Below are 22,009 nucleotides of genomic sequence, written 5' to 3' on the forward strand. Positions count from 1 at the left end.
TATACAAAAATTTCAACAGAGAGAAAATTAAAGCTGTAAGCTATACGTATTTGAAAATTCAATTTTATTTTCATTTTCCTATGTTTTACTTTTTTTATTTATAAATATATTATTCTGAAAAAAGACATAGTTTTCAGCTTTGCTATCATTAACGTAACATTTTAATCGTTCAGAAGCCACATTGACCAAAAATAAAAAAGTACAGAATACAATAGTTTGATGATGTTACAAACCCTGATATTTTCAAATTTATCTTGCAATTTACAATAGTATAGTAATAATTAAAATAATACTAAGTAATAATTTACGGTCAACCATAAAAGTCTGCATACACTACTTAAATATGAAATAAATTTAGTAAATACTTATATTCAGCCATACGAACTTTTTTAACGTGTTCAGGGCATACTGCTGAAGTGTAACACAATTTATTCAGATTTATCTTTATTAAGGAAAAAGAAGTAAGAAAATATAAAATACAATACTACAAGAATTACATACACTTGATATGTTTATATGTACGTATGATATTTCGTAAGTCTCCCCATACGTAAACATCAAGAATAGTCGTCCTATCTCCTTGCCATTGAAAAAATTAAAATTTTTACTTGTATTCACGGTCTAATCATAATCATCATTTAATTTTAACAAAATACTATATCGCATTTGTACACTTTTTCTCCGGCAATATTATAACACACTCATATTATTGAAAATTGTTTAGCCTGCGGAATTTATGTTTATTACTTTAATCACTCTAAAATATTTAGTAACGTAGATCACTGAGGACCACCATGGTAGTGAACGTATTAAAATAAAATAATAAACAAGTTCTCAAATATTAATTGTTAAGTAATAAAGAATTATTAAAATGATTATACAGCTATTAATGACATAAATGTCCATCAATTTCCAAGGTCATAAAATAAACTGATCTTAAATATTTATCATCGGTATGTCAGATAGACATTAAACTGTAATATTCACGATTCCCTTTTCTATAGCATACATTAAGCACTTGGCAAATTTTCAGCTTTGACATGTCCGTTTGTTCGAGTATTAAGTATCTTGCGACTCATCGATCAATGCTGTAGGATCTAGAAAATCATTCAGAAGGAATTGTTTCTATTCTGCTACTTCGAATATTACTAACCTGTTCTACCAACCACCTTATTTGTTACTTTCTATTTTACTGTCTCGCGAGATCGAACTGATGCTGTTGATAAAATTTTACAAGTTACCAGTTACACATTTGTTCATAACAGAAAAGAATTTTGTAATACAACAAAGTCTTACACTGATACAATATGAAGACCTGGAGCATTAGCTTTAGTTAGGACGTTAACTAAATCTCACAAAAATTTCCTTATACTTCTTCATAAACAAATTCTTTGCATCCACCGTTCCAAAACATTACACAAAATTCTAATTAATTTTTTAATGATCATTCATTTTATCGATTCTATTGATCCTTATACAAAAAAGGTTAACTATTATAGTATTTGTAGCTTGTGACTTCTGAAATATCACTAACGATATTAATCCACTTCTCCCAATTAAAGTTCTATTGCAAATTGCAAAATTAGTAAAGAAGTTAACGAGAATTAAGGTCTGTAAACTTGGACAAATTGAAAAAGCACTCGCATAAGTCTGAGCACCACTGAAGACCACCTTGGAAAGTCAGACGGAGGCAGGGAACTCGTGCACGCAGAAACGAGCAAGAACGAACGACAGAAAAGCTAACAGAGGAGGGAGGGTTTAGGTTAGGATGCGCCAGGCCAGGAAATGCACTTGACGCAGCGTCGTCGCGGAGGATGAGTCATCGGAGATACGGAAAACCGGTTCGCCACGGTTATAAGCCTTTTCCCCTGGCAGTCAGCAGTCCCTCTCCTCTTCTCCTATTCTCTTTATCCGTTGGCGAGTTCTGCCACTCTTTCTTTCCTTCCCTCCCTTTTCTTCCGAGCAGTCAGCACTTCCCTGGCCTGCCTCCATCGGCTACCTCTCCGCCGCCACCTTGTGCCGCTGCTGCTGGCTCGTATAGCCGCGATAGTGGGATTAAAGGTGGATCTCGGCGTCGTCAATCGTCACTTTGTCACACCGCGTACGGTTCGTACCGTTTGCACACCGGGTGACCGGAAATAAACGGAACGTAATTGTTTTGTCAAGTTATAAAAAAAAAGAATAATAAAAATAAGAGGCACGCCAATTGAAAAAACCTATTAATCCTATTGTGCATATAATATATAAGTCGAGAATATAAAAAAATATCTATAATTTGAGAAAAATAATTTTTATATCATAGTGATACTATGTATGTACTTCGATTGTTTCGTAGATGTTTCATCTAAATCAAAGAGGAAATTGTAGCGAAAAAAATATTCAGCAAATTTTTGAAGATCTTTTTCATAATTACAACGAAAATTCAATTAGACTCAATGATGCAATTTTTCAAAATAAATTATATATCAATTATCGTGTTAATGCAATTTCAAAACATATACACTTAAGGTTCTGTAACTTTCAAATTTATAAATCAAATTACGTAATCGAAATTGTATTCAGCAAAATGTCTGCGATCTACATGATGAATATAAGATAGTAAAAATATGTAGAATTCAACAGTTCAAATATAGTAGATACTTAAATAAACGATAAAACAAAATCCATTTTTTTGCTTTCTAATCTAATCTAACAAGAGGAATATTGAAAATTATCAAGTTCTTCATATTCACATCTTATTATATACCGTACACAATTTTCATTTAAATGGATTATGCCATTTTTCTCGTAACAATATAATATACGCAAAAGTCACTTCCATTATGCATTTCTCCTAGATTTGTTTACTTTAATTTTTTATATCTTATTAGAACGAAAATCTTTCATTTTAGCAATACAGATTAATCAATAGTTAATTAGATAACATTAAAAATTTTAACAAAATTGTATTCTAAAAATTTCGCGAAAATTCGTATTTAAATATACTTTAATGAACTTGAAATAAAGTAGCGCTACCATAATCAGTTGTTGAAGTTCACTCCAGATAACAAAGTAAACAAGAAGAAAAATAAAGTGCCGCCACAATAAGACGAAGATCATGCAATATACGATTTATAATTTTCATCGATATTTAACTTGTTTCTAAGTCTTAATTCGTTTAACCACTATATTCCTTACTTCATAATAACTTTCTCCTTCAAAGTAATATTCCTATACTTTTATACAACCAACACGTGTGTCTTCATGTTAATTAGCGGTAACTTCGTTTTATCCATGCAAATGATGTAATACGCATGTAGACATCAACCAGAAAAGACGTATAAAGTTGAATGTAATTATTATCGTTATTACTTATTGCTAACTTTTAAATAATCGATAAATTCATTTTCGATTGTGACGTCTAAAATTATAATATGTTACTGATATTGAAATGATCTTATGCCGGCTTTTCTTATTTCTATTTACTTCTTATTTTAAACAAAATTATCAGTGTTTAGATATTTCAAAATTTTTATTTATGTTTCTTAAAATAGTAATACCATTCCCTTTGAGATTTATATCGTAAATATACGATATAAATATATAATATGTAATAACATATTATATATTTATCAAATTTGTGTATTACGCACGCGCTGTTTATTTATTATTTATTTATTCATTATTAATTTATTGTAATATAATATATTATAATAAAAAGAGAATAGTAAATGTAAGCAATGCTACTACATTTTATATCGATAAAATCGATACAGAAATTATCTTCAAAAATTATTTGTCTAAAAGAGTAATAGGTATATTTGACAAATTATATTAATAATTCCATACTTTGAATTGTTGAAATCAATTTTTATTAATTTCAGATTTTTGTATCGTTTTACTACTGAATAAATTAATTTGAACTTTTATGAATTAATTTGGAATTTTACCAATTGTCAACTAATATGTAATTTACGTAACATGGAAGAGAAACGTAATCCCTTAATTCTATTGAACATCGCGTGAAATTCATATCATCCGTTAGCTATAAGATCATATAATCCGATTACTGTATCACTATAATTATATTAACCTTCGATAAAGTTTTTCTTGTTGAACAATTTCCTGTAATTTTCAATTTTGCTACGATAATTTAACAAAAAAGTCTTACAGAATTTTTGTGATATTTTAAATAAAAGATCGCAATTTTCTCTTTTCATTTTATTTTTCTAAGAGAAGGATTTTAATATCTAATTAAGTACGATTATGTATAAATTTGCGAATTTAGAATAGCACTATTTCAATACTTTTTAACATTAGAAATTTGGCTTCTTTAATAATATTTATTTTTACTGTTCAGTTAGATCATCGTTTTATATTATTATTATTATTATTGTTTAGTCCGTGCCTTTCGGCTTTGGATGAACTTTCGGTTGATCATCTTTTTATATTTTTTTCATTCTTTACTTTTTTACTATTTGTTTTTTTATTAGAAAAGACTACAATAATTATTCCATGTTCCTTGTAAACTAACACTTATATCTGCAATATAATGCAAATACTGAAAAATTCGCTTATATACGTTATTTGTAGAGCATAGAATTTCGCTCTTGAGATTAAAATTATCGACTATTGCGAGATAACGAAGGTGGCTTCATATTATGTATAACGACCAATCGATTAAATTACTCGTTTCGGACTTTGTAAATCCAAACTAAACTCGAATCAGTAATTTTCTAATTCAATATGCAGTAACCAACAATTAGTTTGTAAGAACTGGAAATAAGAGAAATAACTGCTTAAAAGTAATTGCATTGTGTGTCATAATTTCTTGTTGGTTTTATTAATTTCCATTAGTTATAAAATTATCAAATTAAAGTTAAGTACCTGTTTCACTAAATGTATGCATCGACTTATAATAAACAAAAGACAATTGGAAAAATATTCATGATGCTTATGTAATTTTAACTTTTGCACGCTGACATTTGTGTTGTTTGCATGATGCTTCAGTCAGATATAAGGAAAGTGAATAATCAATTTTTTTTCGTAACGATGAGCAATGCTTAGAATTAGTTTATCATAATGGATTCTCAAATCTGCTTATACATCTAATTTATTCTTATGACTTCTTGAAACACAGTGTTAAATAAACAAGAATTGCATAAGGATCGAATATATAACTTATATCAATTTCACGTTATTTTCTTAACTATTTAAGTACCTATATTGTTTTCATTAAGTCGCATTATTTTTAATAATAATGTTAAATAAATGAAAACTAAAAAGTTCAAACATATCACTGTTTGTATCTTGCCAACCAATTTTTTATAAACAGGGATGTGATTTACTTTTAGAATTATTTAGTGCGTTCGTACGTATTATTAAATGTCTGCTATCTTATGGACCAATTTCAATAAAGCCAATATTTGTATGAATTTTTCATGAGTTGAGAATCTGAATAATTAGCAGAGCAAAAAACTCATTAAGCAGTACTCAGAGTCTATTTCTAAATAAATATATAATTATATAAAGAATGATGTAAAATAGATGTAACAAAAATTTTATGCAATTTATTCCTATAATTAAATTTTATAAACAGATACAGTTTTTTTCTTTTTCGTGTTTTATTATTGTTGTTCTTTTTTTATAAAACATAAGTTATTCTCTTAATTAATAATTGGAAGATTATCAAGACAATCGAAATTCTAAAAGGTATTTTTTAATTTTGTTACAAGTACCTTAGAATATCTATCTGAAGATTTTACAGTACTATCTAAAACCTCTAACTTCGTATCCGCCCATAAGTATTGTACATGTTTATTGTATGTAATGCCACTTCTAATGAATGCAGCTTTGTCAGTAAACGAAATACGTAAAACAAATTGTGGATTCGATACACGCTCTACCCACTGCGAAAACTCTGCTCTCGGTGGATATTTTGATGGAACGAGAACCTGCACTCGTGGTATATGATACGGATACAATAATTATCGTATATGAAGAATTTTCATCACAGCACGCTGACTAATTCCCACTGATGCCGAAATTCTCTTCTACTACATATTCCTGGATTTTCTTTAACTGTCTTTAAGACGCAGACCTCCTGAGTAACAATTGAAGCAAGCCTTCCCGAACGAATGTCGTGTTTCAAATGAACCGATTTCGCAAAGGCGTTGATGGAGTTTCTTAAACAAAGTGTGGAGATGGTATCTTTTAATTTGGATATCTTTCCGCGTAAATAGCACAATAATAAGTTTTCGTGCTACTATAGTGCGACCATTGGCAATTCCATAGATGTAACGCATATCTGCCGTTTCTTGATTACGATAATACGATGTCATTTTTACCGCATTGAGAAAATTTTGTATTAGCTCTGTAATTGTTCGCTAATCACGAAGAGGTGTGTAACTAAATATCTCTTGCGACGCCGCGTTTCATAACAAAATAGTCCTGCGTTATGACACGTGCATAGACTAGAAAGACAGATAATCCACTGCTTCCATACGGTACAATAACTCCTGAAGCGAGAAAGTTATTTGCTTTAACCGAAACAAAAAATTGTTCATAGCTTTGAAACTATATACCTTTTTCGACCTGTGTTTATTGGAATTTTTTTCGTCATTTCACAAGTACTATCTATCCTAAAGTTATGAACCCTTTTTTTTGTTTCGCCCTGTATAGTTGAGAAATCATGCATCTGTTATATTGATTTCATGAAAATATTATAAGCATACTGTATTATATAGAGTATAGAAAGCATTTGTGTGCATAGGTAGTATATAGTGTAAAGATATCAATTCTTACAGATTGTTTTTTAGAATAACACGATCTAACCTACAAAATGCTGGAGAACTATTATGAATTATATATAATGAAAAAAGCAAGATATGCATATGATATATGTGTAAATTGTATGATATACAAATAAACACTATCATATTTGCCTGTAACAAAATTATTCAATAATTTATTATAATATATAATAATAATATATAATAAATTATTTAATAAGGTTAGGTATCGATCATTTTCCAGGGCAAATGGTTAAAAACAAGTAATCTATCCTAATGTGAAAAATTAGAAGCGTCATAAATTTTGAAAACGCCGAATGAAACTCGTGAAACATGGAAAGGTAATAGAAATGTATACTACAAATACTACTTATTATGTAATTAAATTATCTCAAAAAAACAGTAGATGATCTATTCCAAAATAATTATACTACAATCATCGTTCCGATATTCAAAGCCATTCCATTGCATTTTGTTCTAACTAAATACACGTCTCGGCATCGTCTACGTAGACGTCTTTAAACTCACAAAGCAACCGTTCCAAACCATCACTGGTAATTTATTCCGTTTTTAATTTCCTCCGTCGAGCCTCTGCTCGATGGAGCAACGTGGAGTTTCCACTCAAGGCCTTTTCCAACGAGATCGTGCCAGCCTCTGGTTTAATGACATTTGAAAGGGCCAGGAAAAAGGTCAAGATGCATCGATACAGCGCAGCTCAGGATTCGTGCCGACTTCACAAGATGAGCACAGAATCCGCCTCTGTCTCTTTCTCTCTCTCTCTCTCTCTCTCTCCCTCCCTCTCTCCTGATTTTACACGCAGCTCTACCTGTCCATCTCTTCTCTCTGGTTCGTTCTTTTCTCTCTGTCCTCGAATCGGTAAACCGGTGCAAAAGGTAGCAAGCAAGAAGTGAAACCGCGCTCGGCGAACGGCGATTTGTCGGCGAACAATAGAAGGTCAGTGCATTTCAGAACACGGCCGTGCAACAGAGCATCGCTCTTCGTTTAAGCAACCAGATGCAATGTACCGAGTTAGATGATTTTCCTTAAAGCAATTCACGTTCCGGCTACCGTGGATCGCGGATTTATTGATCGATATAGATCGATACGTTAGGACTCGCGTGATCCACATAAAACTTTCAACCTACGATCTTGAGATTGTGACTGTAGATTGTATAATGTTTTTTCAGGGATATAGTGTTATGAGGTTAGAAAGTTTCGGATAAATTTAGATTTCCCTAATGTGAATCATTTAATATTTCAGTGATATACATAGAAACAGGACAAAATTCAATTTAGTAGAAAACTTTTATTTCTTCGTAATTAACAGAATCCCAGTCTACGAAATTGAGATTGATGAAAATCGTATTTGGTGCTCTGGCGCTACTAAGTTTTCTGAGAAATAATTTTAAGAAGTTAGGCAAATTTAGCTGTATTTTAGTAAATATATATATATTTGAAACTAGAATGGGATGGCACCTGTATTTATTTATGGAAATAAAAATATAATTTTCTTCTTTGTATCGATAACATATTATATGTTGCCGAGTCGCATTCTTTCTGTGTTTCCTTACACCAGGGTTTCTTTATATGATAATTTACCAATTAGTAACATTAATGAATTGAAAAAATGATAAATTATTTTGTTTTATCCAAAATAGCAGTTTAAATAAATTACCGAAATTTTTCAAAACGTATCTATACATTATTACGCGCAATTCGATTTTTATGAAAATATTCATATATCAATTATTTATTAAATTAATACTCTTTACACCGAACAAAATACTTCTTTGTTTTCTTTTTAAATACTTTTATTTACTTTTATGAAAAATTATTTATTTACATTTAACAAGTATTTACTTATTTATTAAGATAGTATCTACCTTACATATAGATCATACATCAAGTACTTCTAATTTAGATTTTTCAATTTAGTAGCATAAAAATGTATTGAACAACAACATTGAAAGACTGTTTTGTAATCAAAATATTCGAACAGATAAGAAAAACAAAATAAAATTTAGATAAGATTAATATTTCAAACTATAGATATAATTATACTAATGTTCTGAAAGAACTCGCTCTGCCATTAAAGTAACTCTTAATTGGGTATATAATACGTTAACTATACGATGAAGAGTTGAATTTTATCTTAACAAAAGCCTTGTTATAGATTCATTTCTGTAATGGAGTTAATGATTAAAATCTCATTAGAGAGTTATCTCAAAATACGTTAAAAATCCATCAATTTTAATTCGTGGCTTCTAGACACGATTTTTTTAGCCTTTTATTAGATAAAATACCAACCGATTCGTGCTAGCTGATTAAGCGATCATCCACTACTAGCAAAACATTAATAGATTACACGTGTCAGTTGTGCCGGAAGGAATAATCTGCGTCACTGTGTTTCAAACTTCTTTGTCAGTGAATTACTGAGACATATATATAGAGATCAGGACCTCAAAAATTCTAGATTACAGTAAAAATTATACGTAATTAATGTCAAATACAAAAAACAGTCATAATGACTAATAATAAAAGCAATTATAAATAAAATTTGTCTAATAAATTAGTAAAATCAACAAAAATTATCTAAAGACAGAGAGGTAAGCGTATTGCAATTAACCAGAATCCAGGGCGCTCAGGATTCGAATATAATCCGAATATTCTACGATATTCGATATAATGCAATTTAGGCATTTAATACAATAGATTATTATAGCCAGCATGTAGCAACTACGCGCAAAATTCGAGCTAAATCGATGACCCAAATATCACAAGTTCCTCAGTCTCGCACGAAACAACACACTGTCACAAAAATCGAACTCTCACTCGAGAAAGTGGCGAACCATTTCCCTTTATAACATCTTCCAGCTTGCTGTAGCAAACGTGGAAAGTATAGGGTAAGACACTTGAAATTACTATGTTAATTAATTTATAAAACTTACGTGATATAAAATGACATTTTGGCTAAATATTTGATAGATTGTAATAATTCCTTTTTTTTTTTTTTATTACTTAATATGAAACATAAAAATCATATGCTAAAGTTATCTTAATTTATTTTTTGTATAGAACATAAGTAAAACCAGACATAAGCATTATTAATTGCGCAATTATAAAAACTCACTTAAATTATAAACAGATCAATTTTAAAGAAATAAACAAAATTCTCTGCATCTACTGTTAGAAGCGCTAAGGATTTTTCAGTTAATCAAAATTGTTTGCAGAAACTGGTCCAACGAAAAACTTGGAACGAGGGGCTACCGATGGAACGATCTTGCGTCACTGGATACGGACCGAAAGGAGAAAGAACTCTATAACTTGTAGTAAGACGATCTCAGGCCATCGTCTACCTGACGACGTGCCACAGGATTTATTGTCATGGACAAAAGTTGACGTGTCCTGCTGGTCTAACACGCATCTGGAGATATAATAGCCATCTCGCCCATTAAGGATCAGGAAAGAGACTATGAGATCTGGTTTACGGTTGGAGACGGTTGGTTTACGAAAAGTTGAGAAGGTTAGGCTAAGATCGTCGTTGAGGGTGGTTAGGAGACGATGACGTGGATCGAACAAGAACGATTTTACTCTTTCGACATTCTACGTGACATACGTGTCATATTCTGAGAACGCCGATGGTCACAAAGCAGTGTTTCTCAACGTGAAACGTACACCCTCATAAGAAAGCAATTTTGAATATTATGAGACAATTAAATTCGTTACTTTCGTCGATGCAATTAAATAAAAAATCATCTTTGTATTTTATATTACCTGGCGTTTCTTTTGTGTAACATTTTAACATGTTGTTATTTATCTGATTAGCTAAAAATTGCCTACTATTAATTTAAATAAACTGAATGCTTTGCCATAAATGTACTAGGTTCGTTCGACAGCTGAAAACATGCACATAATCTCATATTTTTTAAATTTATATTCATTAAAGAAAGTCAAATAAACAATAATTTTACCACACTAGTTGTAGCTTTATTATACTTTTAATTTAGTTATTAGAACTTGGTTGACTCAATTGGGGGGACATCAAAATCTTTAAGTCGTTTAGATAAAACGTAATCTAAGAAAGGTTAGGGAACACCGTTAAAAAAGATTCCGAATCGCAATGAATGCGTTTTAGGATGTTTGCTTCTTCCCACGTAATTGTAAAAATGCCCGCAAATGGCAGAAATGGTATGAGAAGAAAAAATCCGTTTCTTGTGATTGTGTTGGTTTCAGTTCGAAATTTTGATGTTTATTAATGGAAGCACACTATCGTTCATAAGTATTTTGGCACTTCTAAATTATTGCAAATGACATAGGATTCTTTAGAAACGTTTAAAATTGGTTTTTTTCAGCCCTAATCTCAAATTAAACGAAATAATGAAAAAAATGAAGTAATTATTATTTATGTGCGTAATTTATCGTTCAGATTTTTCTGCTAAAGATTTTTTCCGTTAAAGAAAAGAAAAAAAAATTAAGTTCCGTTAGAGAACGTCTAAAAAATCTTCCTTTTTTTTACGCATAGAATTATTTTACACTTGATTACGTTATTTAATGATATTGTATAACCCTGTATAATATCTTGTTGATCTTTTTAAATACAAATTTAATAAAATTTGCGCATTAAATAAGCAATTTCTTTTCGATCTTAACCTTAATTAAAGTACGACGAGATAAAATTGAATTTTCTGCGAATGTCTTATCTTTCAATTCTCAATAAACATAACAACCATGTAACTATATTTTCGCAATCTTTATTAAATTATCAAGTAACTATTATGCTATTATTACGAAAATATTAAATATATGGAAAACATTTAAGACATTTAATAAGGGAACTTATGCAGAAACTAACACTTGAGCCTGACTGCCTTTCATCCTAAGTCAATATGGACCCATTCATTTGATCCATCAAACTTATTAATCTCTTAGAAACTCTTAATACGTTAATACTGATTATATTACTTTATTTTACAGTTCTTTCATATATTTTATATGATTTCTTATTCTGTTGGTGATACATCTTTGTCCGAAAAATAAGAAAATCAAAAAGGTCGTTATCAAAGATTGATTCTGTTACTTGGCTAACACTCTGCAGGTTATTAATTGTAAAATCTTCTAATTTCTGTAAAACGTTGTTTTCAAACCGTTTCTCTGCAAGTAAGGGAACGTGCCCCAACACAGTAAGTACAATTTTCACTTTCAGTATCAGAATCGAACACGAAGGTTTTTTGTCGTTTCATTGGTCTAATATTCATATCGTAATGAATCAGATCTACATGTATATATTCTGAAGAAGTATTACTTTCCGAATCACTAGCATTATCGCTCGAACAAAGTATCAGAGAAAGAGTTTTACTCAAAAATTCGCGACGCACCATACAGGAGGTAAAAAGAATCTAACGTGACAAAAGCGAATAATAAACACAATCACAAATTCTATAATGGACACTTCATCAATTTTAAGTTATGACAATTTCGTACGATAATTTTAAGTATATCTTTCTCTAAACACGTTTGATATAAGAGTATGTCTCCGGTCAACGATGTGTTAAAAGTCTAAAACAATAAATAAAAAATTAAATAAAAATGCGAAAGTCAAACGAAACGAAGCATAGAAGTTGTCTGGGAGCGTTTCGCGCAACGACGTGTTGCCGACCGATAAATTAGATTCCGAAATGAGTCGTAAAACGAAGCTGCGGTTTTACGAGGTTCGTCGAAACAGGACGCGCTGTGCTTTGGTGCAGGTTTACAAATACGTGGATCAATTCCAGGTTTATCGTCCAGCAGCGGCGATTGGCCGACTCCCTATGTTGTATCTACACGTAAAACGCAGTTACGTATACGATCACACACATGTATGTACATCGTATATAAACGTATATCATATACATAATGCACATAGATTCTATATTCCGGCTGTGTACCGCTATAATAATTCAGTCTCGAACGTCGCTCTCTCCGCAGTGACCGCAACCTGCAGAGCCGACGAAACACGAGCAAATCAACTGTCCCGGCTATTTTCCGCCTAGTTACGTAAATTAATACTAGTAACGATACTGAAATTATTGTTTCATCGAGACATATGTATAGTTGATGTGAGAGATCCTGAGCCTATCAACGATCGATGCTTTTATGTTTTGGGAATATTCGTCGGTTTTAGACTGCAAAAGTGTACGATTAGTTGGAAATTTGATAATCGTACTTTGGGGAATTTTATAATGTTCTATAGTGACATGTAATTGTGTAAGTTGCGAATAACGGAGGAAATATAGGAAAATGTCTAGCTTATTAGCACGTCCAACTAATTCAATTACGAAAACTATCTTTCTTTGTGTTTAAGAAATTAAATTAAATTTACAACTTAACCTAATAATTATAAAATCTCAAAAGTATAATCCAAGAATTGTAGATACAAAAGCTCCTAATTCCAGAGAGTAATAAATTTGTTAAATCGAAATTTCGGTATATGTTTTAATGTTTTGCCATTTATTAGACGATAAATTGAATCAAGATTTGAAGAAACATCTACCATTTGTTAGGCGATTAGTACAACTAGTGGAGCTATTTAAAATTGTCAACGAAATCTTTCTGTCTAAAACCTAACTTCTAAAATGGCTGCCACCTACAACTCTGTCAGCTTGATAAATGCGACTGTCCTTGCTTATTATAGAACTGAAAATTTGAAATAAGAAACGAAATAGAAGCGAAATAGTAAAACGAAGGCTAGTGTACTTTTAAGAACCACAAACAAGAAAATTTTGAAAACTGGAGTCTCGCAAAGCGAATTAACGTTATTAATAAAATTGTTCAAGTTACAAATTGGCCAATTGTAACAACTTGACATTTTTAGGTTATGTACAACAATAATCATAAATAGTTATTTAAAAGATATTTATTAATTACTTTTTCTTAATTACTGATTTTCTCATTGATGTTAATACTACTTTTATTATTATTATACTGTACTATTACTATATTATTAATATTGCATGTTATGCGATATATATTACATAATAAATAAACTGCGGTTTATGCATATTTGGAGGATTTAAGGTTCCAAAAATCTAGAGAGTGTACATATAAAATATGCAAAAATGTCTAAAATAGAGCATCTGCTAAGTATAATATTTAGTAAATTAAACAATTTTTTATTTACACTCCATTTCTTTAGCTATATTTATAAAAATATAAAATTGCATAAGCGTAATCTAATCCGCAGTCTAATAATAAATAAACAGACTTTATTGATCTAATTAATTTGCAATTTACACCAATGATATTGCCATGAACACTAATAGTAATAGTAGTATGGTAGTATAATTATATATGTTATATAAATTACATATTATATATCATATAATTAAGTATATGGTAATAAATTAAAGTATATAACATATATTAATAATTAATAAAATTAATAATACTATTATATTATTTATGTAAATATTATATATGATATATATATAATATATGATATAATATATATATTATATTTATACATATTTTATACGAAAAAAGAACAAATTAAAGAAGAAAATGTTGAAGTTGTGCGATGTTTCGATAGCATGACCGTACTATTTTAATCGACGATAAATTTAGAGTATTACACATAACATAGTTTAGTTATCAAGAACTCTTTACGTCAGTATTAAACATGATGACGAACTATTTTTTTCTCAGATAACGTTACTTTTAAGACGAATATATCTGCAGAATTAATCCATCATCGAACACGTCATTAATCTTCTTAGAAAATTAAAAACAGTAGTTTTGTGACGTCAATTGAATCTTGTGATAAATATACTTCTTACTTTCTACAACTATGAACTTAACTCTCTTGATATCAACTATGTTTAGGTTTGATAACATTACACAAAATATTTTCGCTTTTAGCGCGAAATTCAATAAATATCTAGACTAACATTCAACTCTTTGCTGCTAGTCTCTTTTATTTTGATTTTGCGCGATAACTTAATATAATAGAAAACGTGCTGTAGGTAGTCAAATACTTTTGTGAGTCACTATATTCCAGGAAAGAAGTTTCACTGTGTGCGACACCTCGAAAAACCTTGATTATTTCGATACTCTAAAAGATGCGGAGCTCCATGATAAACAAATCTTTCCTTTTCCACGTTCAACAAGGCGATCGAAACAAAAAAGAATTATTTCCCCATACGACCGTATCACAAAGCAGTTGGTTCTGGACGATGTGTAATTGCGATTACAGGCTTCTGATTACGAATTCACCGAGAAGGAGAATTTCGCGGTCGGTATATGCTACACATGTGCAAACTGAACAGCGCACGCACCGCAGTACTAGCCGTGGCAGGATGGAAAACGGTGATCGCAACAGCGGCACGCAAAGTGAGCCGACAAAGGCATCTTATCGCGGCTAATTTATATTTCAAAAGGTTACTGGTGCCATCGAAAGAACGTAGAAACTCCCGACGCTATTCCCAGAGAAATTCTATCCGCCGAAAGATTTATCAATGCCCGTAGCCGATTTCGCGAACATTTCCAACGAAATCGTCGACTCCACAATCAGTCTAACATCTTTTTCTCGATACCTGTTATAGAATAACACAACGCAACTTTAACCCTTAACACAACGACAGACGTAACATGAATTGTAAATATCTGGTTCCTTCTGTCCGCAACTATTTTATCCTCGAATAGGGTAGCGATAAGATTGTTCAAATGTAAATGAATGTACTTTCTCTCAGACAATTTTTCTTTTCTTTCTACTTTTTGCCGAGAAACATTATATATTTCACGCGACTTACGTAGCGCAAGTTTCTCATAATGGGCAACATGTTAAGAGCAATCCTCAAAGAAAATCGCATTTATAGGTGCATATTTAAATATAATATAGTAAGTTTAAACTCTTTGAACAACTTTTTTCTATCTGAAGCAAAGACTCGGTTATAGTTTACAGTACCATAAAAATAATGTTTAATAAATTTCGTAATATGGCAAAATCTTATTAAAGACGGTAAAAGTAAAGCTCAATGATTATATAACGTTCATATAAAATTCTATTTTATTAGTCTCTAGAGTACAAATCTATCAAAACAGTCCATTTAATCTCAACTAATTATAAATACATAAATCATACTTTATTGATTTTTCGAGAAATAATCACGGTCACAACATCGCGAGTAAAAATCCAAAGAACCGTTTCGGAAACATTCTACTTCTTCCTAGAAACTGTCCTATCCACTAGAATCATAAAATGTTCGATTCCTCTTATAAAATTTTTCGAAACATAAAACAAGAAAAAAGAGAAACTGGGTATATAGAACGATTTATAAAAATAACAAGATAGGAAAAGAAAGAAATAAAATAAAAAGAAGAAAAAACGCATCGAGTAAAAGCAAAGAGGAATCCGAGAGAGGCGCATTGATAGTGGGATTTTATAGAATCCGCAATGGTGAGTCATGGATGGAAACCGGTCTTAAGATGACGAACGTTCATCATTGTGAGGCGATCCTGGCGTTAATTGCTTCGATCTTCAAGATCGATCGATTAACTTTAAGAACATTAACACATTGCACGCGTTTCACCAGATATTTCGATTACGATGAAACTAAAATGTTCGAATTGGATCGAGGAGATATGTGTTTTTCTGCTTTTCATTATTAATTGCGTATTGAAGAATCGGTAAATTAAGGTGAACGTTGTGAATTTGTAAATTAGGTGCAAGATGGCGGAGTTTTTCAGCAATTTATGTAAAACTTTTTATGCGAACGAATTGGATTTTGATATATGTAGCTGCTTGTTTAAATCGAAGATATAAAATCAAAACTTAAATTCAAGGTAAATGTTCAAAATTTAAGTTTAAAATGAGTATCGTTTCTATGAGTTCAACATTTAAATTTAAAATAAATATTGATTGAAATGAAATTATTTAGAGTCAAAAGACATGTCCATCATTTTTTAATAAAATGTTTTCAATTCATGTGTGTTGTTATCGTTATCGTTATTAATGCATTTATTAAAAAGTATTTGGTAGAACAAATGAATATCTTTTAATTTTTAATGTGAAACAGCAATGTTAATTAATATCAATTGCAAAAGTTAATGAGCTCATTGAATATTTCTTTAGTTGGAATAAAAAAATTCCGAAAGAAACTGAAGTTTTAAATTCCACATTTATAAAAAGATAATTATACATTGAATAATGTATATTAATTATGTTTCTTTGGGTATTTTATTTCAAGATATTCGAACATTGCAATTCAAAAACATTTCGTATAAAGGAATAGATTTGAGAAATGAATTTAATTACAAAATTTTTAACGTATAAATGTCATGTAAATATGAATGAGATGAGGTCTTAAAATAAAATATCATCTATTTGAAAATACTGTCATTTCTATTATGTTTACTGTAATCGAATCTTTACTATCTATTTTAAGCAATATAGCTCCATAAATCACTACACAATTTTCCCAAATACCATACCTCTTTCTAACTCAGATAACATTTAACACATCATAAATACTCATTATCAACAAATAAGTAGGATACATTTTCCCAAATTTCGATACATTTTCCAAGAAAGCTTTCCTGAACTTAAACATCGATCAATTCTCATCAGTGTTCTCATGAAGATGACGACAGCGCACAACTTCTACCAAGGAAGGATAGTTTACCTCGCGCGGATCTCTTCCACGACACTATTCAATTTCTCATTCAGGATATCATGCATCATCTTTGAGCTTAAAAATTATCTCTTCGATCTTCCAGGATTTCCGTGCAACGCGTCTTGCACAATCTTCTCGAATCGTCATAAATCATGTCGACGGATTGCGTGGGCGACTATGAAACACGCTCTACCCCTCCAAGATGCATAGTAACATTTTACTGGATTTTTACGCACCGTCACAATTCATCCGATAATGACATGGTCGAGTAAAAGTATAGTCGAGCCCCGGTAACCCGAATCTCAAGAAAAAGAGTTAAGATCTTCCAATAGTGGAGTTTATGGTGTTAAGAGAGATTTAACAAATCAAAACGACTTAAGGAGAATTTGTACAAAAGTTGATGTTTTTTGAATTCGGAGCTAACAAATTTACTTTCCAGAAACCGATCGTTTATTTAGGCAAATAAACGACACTATAGGTTATAATACGTAGCGCGCCAGTGACAGGCATGTGATTGCAAGGGCTAGGAATATGGTGGGTGTTGGTTCAGATACGATTGTTTATTGCGAGGTGTACACATACCTATCATTTCGAGATATGAAGGAACAATTTGCACATGAAGGGGTTAAAAGAATGCACAAGCGTTATGTTTATGATATGAGCTAATGAAATAACTCGATATACATTAAGCTTTAGAATTCCCTAAAGAATTGTATTGGAAATTTTATAAACATACGTATTAGTTTATTTCAACTAATCTTTCTCTTTTCTTTTTTTTTTTCTACTTTAATCTATTTTGTTTAAGCTATTAGTAGATGGTTTTATCGAATTCTATGTCACATAATATTATACTTATTCCAATTTCAAAAACCTTCAATTTAAAAATTAATATTCCGATTGTGTAACACAGAACAAAGATATCACGCACTTTTCCCATAAATATCGATTTCAAAATAAATAAATTTTAAAATTACTAAACATTCAAATTAAACTTCAATAAATGTAAAAATTAATAGATTTTTAAACGATGAAACCATAATCATATCTGTTGGATTGGAATTTGATATGCAATCAAAAAAAAAATGCGAATACGTAATTTCATTTGGGAAGATTCGATGTAACCAGAGAGTACAAAAAGAAACGAACTCACTCATTACGCGTACATAATCTGGCATTCCGTGTGTCGAACGCATACAGAACGCCTCTTAAAAGTGTGTTCGGGATGGTCAAAAAGTCTGCTTCATAGACTTCAAAATAGACTTACCTGAAACAAGAAAGGAAAGAATTCATTAGTTATCGTTTAATATTTAGAAATCATATAAAAGAAATAAAAGCTAATCTTCATTAGCAAACTTTAGAGTAATCTTTCTTTGAAATTTATCTGGTAACTTTTATCCATTAATATTAAGTTATGATTCCACTACATTTCAGTTATAATGGTACAATAATGTTTCTATTAATAAAACATGGCTTTTCTTATATAGGTATCTCTTACAGTGTTGACAAAATTTCAATAATTTGGAATATCTTATTTTCAAGTCGTACAAAAATGTTAAATGTTAAAAGGAAACTTTATAAAATTGAATAATAATTATACACTAATAATTAACTTTCATATGGCGCTATTATAGCGTACATGTGTATAATATTTAGTTTGTTAAAATGAAATTAGTCAAATTTTAATTAGCAACTATGTAAAATTAATTCTTAGGTACTCTGACACGTATAATTAACCATTTCTATGATTCATTATGTCATTCATAGAACATCTTTGTACATTTCCTCTTTAAATCGTAAATTTAATTAGTTCAATGACGGAGAATCCGGAAAATAATTTGAACGCGAAAGGAATCGCTAATAAAATTGGTCTTTCCGTTTTGCTCCAACGATGCACGATGCTTTTGAAAGGAAGGAGAGAAAAAGCCAGAGAGAAGGAAAGCGTGATCATTTTCGATTCTTAGAAAACCAGGGTCTCAATGTTGGTAAGCAGCCAGGCGTAGGCGATTATGAGAAATAACAAAAAGGTGTATGTTACCTCCCTTCGAGTTGATGCTTTGTTTCATTAACCCTGCCTCGTGGATAAGACAGGCGAAAATGCAATACATTTGGCATGAAATTATATGTAATAACGTTTGTGAACACATATATTATAATTTAATCCTCAATTAATGTCGTTAGGTCATAAAATTAGATTCAGATTAGATTATTTAATTTTTAGATACTTCATTCTACATTTATTCTATAATTTATGTGATGAAAAAACTGCTGCTTTCGATGCATTTATGTGGATTTTAAAATGCACAGAATATGATATGTAAAAATATATAAAGTACCTAAAGTAGAGTACCGTCTACTTTACTTAGTACCAGGCTCCACTTTATTTATTATACTTATAAAAATACAAATTTCCATAAATATCCGTCAGTCTAACGGTAAGCATGATTAATAATATTAATGACATTTCAATAAATTTAATAGAGATAAGTATTGTAGTCATCTTTGACATGACAATAGTACTAGGAGCTCAAGTAAAACAAGTGAATTATGTACCTATTTATTTGATAATTTTAGATTTTTGTGCTAGTCCATACTGTTAAAATTTATTAGAATTACATATAAATTAATACTATATAATATCTTTTTTACGTAATTAATAACAAGTTTCTTTTTGTGTAATGTAATTGATAGTCATTCAAACTCCGAAGAATTTTGGAAAACTTATAACGTAATAATTCGTAACGTATAATTGTAAATTGTTCAACGATGTATAATGTATAATGTACTGTATGATATTTTCTCTATGAAGATTTAAATCACATCAATAAGAAATAAATTAATAAATACAAAAATTTTGCCCTATTATACATAAAAAAAAACTGGTTCTACAGATTTTCTTAATTTTTTCATTTCTCACAGTTTTAATGACACTCCTAAACGAATAACTGAAAAATACACTTTTTTAATTGTTTATATTAAAAAGGGGAAAGAATCGAGAGATAACGAAAACAGGGTATTAACTATCCTAGTTATTAGCAAATTCGTGAATGAATATACCAATTACATGATATTCTTACAACACAGTTTTATCTATAAGCGATAATAGTGCGCAAGTATTGAAATAGTGAAACGTATCAGAGTTTACCATCAATCCATAAATACTGATCGTATTATATAATAATAATGGGAAAAGCGTACGAAGGATAATAACAGTCAATTAGACGAAAGTGTAATTAATGCGATAATGAGTTTACTCAAACTTAATGGAACGTTAATTTTCCAATTTTCGAAAGAGATACATCGAAAATAATTATTTTATTCCGCTTGATAATACATATTCAGTTTCAACAAATCTTAAGTAATAGAAAGGAAATAGAATAGATTTATTATATTAGATAGATATTAGATGCGTCAAATTGCAATATTTCATTCCAATGCTATCAAATTTTTGTAATCATATGAAAGTACGGAATAATCCGATAATCTGCGATAATCGCAGATAAGAAATCGGCGTCCAAGTTTTGCAATTATGTGAAGGTGGACATAATTTTATTTCTGAAAGCTGAGATCTTAGTCGTGCCGAACATAGAAAAGGACAATATCAGTGAAAGAAGAAGAGGGATTGACAGTCGAGGCGTTCGGTAAATATTTAAAGGCTCGCGATAAGCTGAAATCTTTAATTCAAAAATCAAACTTTCTCATTTTTGAATTGTGTTGAACAAAACTTTTACCAACATGTTTCTTACATTTTTCTGATTAAAATGACATCAAACACGATATAACCTGGCGCATACTTGCTTACTTAATAAATGATCATTAAATACATATCAATAAGTAAATATATTATAAGTAAATTATATCGTGTTTGTTCTTGTTTTAATCAGAAAGATTTCACAAATACCTTAGTAAAAGTTCAATTTAACACTTAGCCAACCGTACGGGGAGATCTCCCTTCCCCTCTGTGAAGGACATCGCTGCGTGACTGAAAGGGGAGATCTCCCTTTTTGACTTTAGCAAGGCGTTTTCTTCTTTTTTGTTGTTACTATCAGTTATTGTTTACTGAGAGTTGCTCCCAATTAATTGCGACACTTTTTCTGCTTTTATAAAGTACAGTATATGATAAAATGCACCAATTTGCTGGTGTTAAAATTAATTAAAAAGTTACACTATCAGTTATGACTAAATAAAGTTATAATCGAACGATACCACACTGTAAAAAAATATTAAAATGCATTATGAATTTTTAACTTCACGTTCAAGTCGTCTTATTTATCTTTAGTCATCTTTAATATTTTTAATTTTACCGATATTTTTTTATATTTTTAATATATACTTTTGATTTGATGTTTTGTATAAACGATATGTGAAATCGTTAAACAAAATCATTACTGCAAAATATAATTGACCACCTAAATAATTTTTAGACTTCTTTTGTTTCTCAAGTAGTGAATAATGCACGGTGGACAGCGTAAGGTTGGCTTGTGGGGGTGCGGTGGACACCCTGTAAGTTGGCTTGTCCAGTGCGGTGAGAAGCGTATAGCTCGCTGTGGCGCGCGCGATTGGCTAAGTGTTAAGAAACGTTAAAAATAAAAAAAG

At 30.5% G+C, this 22,009-nt stretch overlaps 1 protein-coding gene across 9 annotated transcripts in view; it reads right to left on the bottom strand.

Annotated features, from left to right (window-relative positions):
* Positions 1-22,009, bottom strand: part of scalloped (TEA domain transcription factor 1 homolog scalloped) — a 339,978-nt gene that overhangs the window by 243,775 nt on the left and 74,194 nt on the right. For 4 of the 9 annotated variants that reach the window (XM_069117576.1, XM_069117587.1, XM_069117583.1 and 1 more), the window contains one exon: positions 18,567-18,680. The exons of the other annotated variants lie outside the window; for them this stretch is intronic. In XM_069117576.1, coding sequence (XP_068973677.1) covers positions 18,567-18,609 — 43 coding nt within the window. In that variant the 5' untranslated portion in view covers positions 18,610-18,680. The remainder of the gene's footprint in view (positions 1-18,566; positions 18,681-22,009) is intronic. 9 annotated transcript variants of the gene reach the window in all.

This window comes from Bombus flavifrons, chromosome 7 (assembly GCF_040668555.2).
Source record: "Bombus flavifrons isolate JBK064 chromosome 7, iyBomFlav1_principal, whole genome shotgun sequence".
NCBI classification, from domain to species: Eukaryota; Metazoa; Arthropoda; class Insecta; order Hymenoptera; family Apidae; genus Bombus; species Bombus flavifrons.